The 3,677-nt window shown below is 32.4% G+C and overlaps 1 protein-coding gene across 3 annotated transcripts in view; it reads left to right on the top strand.

Annotated features, from left to right (window-relative positions):
• Nucleotides 1-1,638: 1,638 nt before the first annotated feature.
• LOC108568682 (fasciclin-3) overlaps nucleotides 1,639-3,677 on the top strand; it is an 8,094-nt gene continuing 6,055 nt past the window's right edge. For 2 of the 3 annotated variants that reach the window (XM_017929895.1, XM_017929915.1), the window contains exons 1-7: nucleotides 1,639-1,804; nucleotides 1,862-2,012; nucleotides 2,068-2,202; nucleotides 2,284-2,478; nucleotides 2,543-2,730; nucleotides 2,802-2,943; nucleotides 3,033-3,071. In XM_017929895.1, the coding sequence (XP_017785384.1) occupies nucleotides 1,649-1,804; nucleotides 1,862-2,012; nucleotides 2,068-2,202; nucleotides 2,284-2,478; nucleotides 2,543-2,730; nucleotides 2,802-2,943; nucleotides 3,033-3,071 (1,006 nt within the window). In that variant the 5' untranslated portion in view covers nucleotides 1,639-1,648. The remainder of the gene's footprint in view (nucleotides 1,805-1,861; nucleotides 2,013-2,067; nucleotides 2,203-2,283; nucleotides 2,479-2,542; nucleotides 2,731-2,801; nucleotides 2,944-3,032; nucleotides 3,072-3,677) is intronic. The other variant, XM_017929904.1, reaches the window with a different exon arrangement.

Raw genomic sequence — 3,677 nt, 5'->3', positions numbered from 1 at the left:
AATTCCATAATTAATGACAGCACTTTGTACCAACTTCAACAAATTTATGTTAGTTCCTAATGGTAGGGGATTTTTTTTTGTCCAAGTTATACGAATGTTGATACATCGTAGATTCAGTTGAATAAAATTTCTGTTTGTTAAGTTTTTCAATAATTTGTTAACATCCATCTTCATTTTGAGACGCTTTGATTATCCTGACAGTTCGATGACAATTAAAAATAACTAATACCAACTTTAGTAGGGAATTATTTTCTTGAGGTTTACAAACTAAATGACATTTTAAATCTTATGACAGCTTGTCAAAGAATTAATCTATAAAAACTTGATAATCTTCAACATTTAACGATTGTTTTTTTTAAATAAGCAAAAATTAACATCTATTAATTAAAAATTACTCACACAATCTTTGGGTTGTATATTAATTAATATAATCTTCTTGAAATTTGTATTCTATAAAACTGACACATTTGTAAGACTACTACAATTCCATAATTAATGACAGCACTTTGTACCAACTTCAATAAATTTATGTTAGTTCCTAATGTTAGGGGATTTTTTTTTGTCCAAGTTGAATGTTGATTCACTTGAATAAAATATAAAATTTATAAAATTAATACAAAGATTTACTAATTATTCTTCTCATCTATGAGTAATTATCTAATTCTTTTAATTGTTTAAGAAACACAATTAGTAAGATTTTTGTTTGTTAAGTTTTTCAATAATGTGTTAACATCCATCTTCATTTTGAGACGCTTTGATTATATCTGACAGTTCGATGACAATTAAAAATAACTAATACCAACTTCAAATACTTCGGATCGAAGCATTCGCTTGTCAAAGAATTAATCTATAAAAAAACTTGATAATCTTCAACATTTAACGATTGTTTTTTTTTAAATAAGCAAAAATTAACTTCTATTAATTAAAAATTACTCACTCAATCTTTGGCTTGTATATTAATTAATATAAGTTTCTTGAAATTTGTATTCTATAAAACTGACACATTTGTAAGACTACTACAATTCCATAATTAATGACAGAACTTTGTACCAACTTCAACAAATTTATGTTAGTTCCTAATGTTAGGGGATTTTTTTTTGTCCAAGTTATACGAATGTTGATACATCGTAGATTCACTTGAATAAAATATAAAATTTCTAAAATTAATACAAAGATTTACTAATTATTCTTTTCATCTATGAGTAATTATCAATTTATTTTGATTGTTTAAGAAACACAATTAGTAACATTTTTGTTTGTTAAGTTTTTCAATAATTTGTTAACATCCATCTTCATTTTGAGACGCTTTGATTATATCTGACAGTTCGATGACAATTAAAAATAACTAATACCAACTTCAAACTGAAACAATTACTAGAAGATTGCATTGTCTATGCAGATTTATACTTCGGATCATTTTTGTTTGTTAAGTTTTTCAATAATTAACATCTTCATTTTGAAACTCTTTGATTATCCTGACAGTTCGATGACAATTAAAAATAACTAATACCAACTATAGTAGGGAATTATTTTCTTGAGGTTTACAAACTAAATGACATTTTATATCTGATGACAGATGTAACTTTACAAATTAATTAAGAAATTCAAGTCTAATATTTTTATTTGTGTTTCAGGATGTCTTTCGATTATGGTGGACGTAAGTCCGAAGGAGGCGGTGGTCCTTCCCGGAAGGAACGTGTCCTTCCTGTGCAGGGTCGGCGTTCCGTTGCAGTATTGTCGCGTGGAATTACCCGGCTCGCGTTCCTTCAATCTGAACACCAAACTCTCCCAAACACGCAACAGAGTAAGTCATCAAGATTACATCGCGTTGAACCCTGATTACCTTAATTATTATGTACAGGTCACGTATTACGGGGCCGGACTGAGCGCCGGACAGTGCGGGTTCACCATAGAGCAAGTCACCGAGGAGGACAACGGCAAGATCAAATGCTACCTAGGTTTGGAGACGGAATCGCAGGAAGCCATAGACAGCGTTCAATTGACTGTAGCGAGTAAGTTTTTTGGATAAGTTTTTTTTTTAGGTTTATAATTTGTATCGATGTTTAGAAGCTCCTAAATCTCCGGAATTGGATTTGAGCAGAGGCACGGATTCCTTGAGGGTCTACAAGATACACGACGTGCTTCAAGCCAGCTGCGTTGTGCGAGATGGAAGACCAGTTGCTAACATCAGCTGGTATTTAGGTAAAATTTATCCTAACTATATCCTGACTATATTCTTGACTATATCAATTATATCCTGAAATTACAAATATTGTTTTGTAGATGATGAGCCTATCGTTGGAGATGGCCTCAGCATGCCCACGATCATCGACTTTGCCAAAGAGGATCTTCACTCCAAGGTTCAGAATCTGACAAGGACTTTGCAGCCCAGCGACAACGGAAAACTACTCAAGTGCGTCGCGTCGCATCCGGCCCTTCCGGAGGAGAGCATCGCCTCCCGCCAACTGGACGTAAAATGTAATTATCAAACTCATCTCTGCGAAAATTCCCAAAATTTAACGTGTTTCTTCTTTCTCTGCAGACGCTCCGATCCCATTGACAAACCCAATCGACAAGTTCGGCTTTGAGCTGGGAAAACCAGGTATGATCTCGATCGAAATCGACGCGAATCCCAAACCGCAGATCGAATGGGAAATCCGTGGCCAGAAGATCCGCGAAGGAACCATCGACAACACCGGAAGGATCGAGGCGGAATCTGCCCAAGACTTGGTACTACTTCTGCAGATCTATTCTTTGAGAGTTAGATTCTAATGGTTTTCTGTTGTTGTTGTTGCGATTAGGGTCGTGGACACTACGTGGCAAATTTGAGGATAGCCGCGATCAACAAGCAGGACACGGAGACGCAGTTCATCTTGACGGCTTACAACGACATGGGCTCCCAGGATTACACTGTCCTGATATCAACGAGCGCGGAACCGGAAGGTAAGATCGCCGGCGGCAAAGAGCTCTCGCTTCAATTCCTTCAATTTAAACAGAATTTACTCACGTTAATCCTTGCACGCTATCAAAAGGATTGCAGAAATTTATTTACAGGAGATACAGCATGTACGGTGAGTCGCACCAACCAACAAAAAAAAACGCAAATTAAATTCAATTTAGATTTTTTTTTACCAAAAATTAGAGCAAGAAAAATGATCAAAAGTTTATTGTATTTTCAACAAGTTTCAATTTTTACTTTAACTTTTAGAAGGATTTTAGCGAAATTGATTATAATTCTACATTTTCTTTACTTCTAATTAGATTAAATCTTAAAATTTATAATTGAAAAAGAAATTCTTTTGTATTGTTAAGATTTTTTTTCCAAATTTTTCATCTAAACTTTTATTATTTTTACTAATTAATGATTATTTTGTGATTTCCAATGAAATTATTCGAAAATTTTTCATTTAAATTTAAAATTTTGTAAAGTCTTCTAAAAACTCTGACAATAATTTCATTGGAAATCACAAAATAATCATTAATTAGTAAAAATAATAAAAGTTTAGATGAAAAAATTGAAAAAAATTCATAATTTTTTCATTAATTGAAAAAAAAAATCATAAAAAACAATAACAAATTTTGATTTCCACTGAAAACTCGAAAATTTTTCATTTAAATTTAAAATTTTGTAAAGTCTTCTAAAAACTCTGACAATAATTTCATTGGAAATCACAAAA

Source organism: Nicrophorus vespilloides, unplaced genomic scaffold (genome assembly GCF_001412225.1).
Source record: "Nicrophorus vespilloides isolate i.1.1-1 unplaced genomic scaffold, Nicve_v1.0, whole genome shotgun sequence".
Lineage (NCBI taxonomy): Eukaryota > Metazoa > Arthropoda > Insecta > Coleoptera > Silphidae > Nicrophorus > Nicrophorus vespilloides.
The sequence above is the reverse complement of the archived record's forward strand: the minus strand, read 5'-3'. Positions and strand labels throughout refer to the sequence as shown.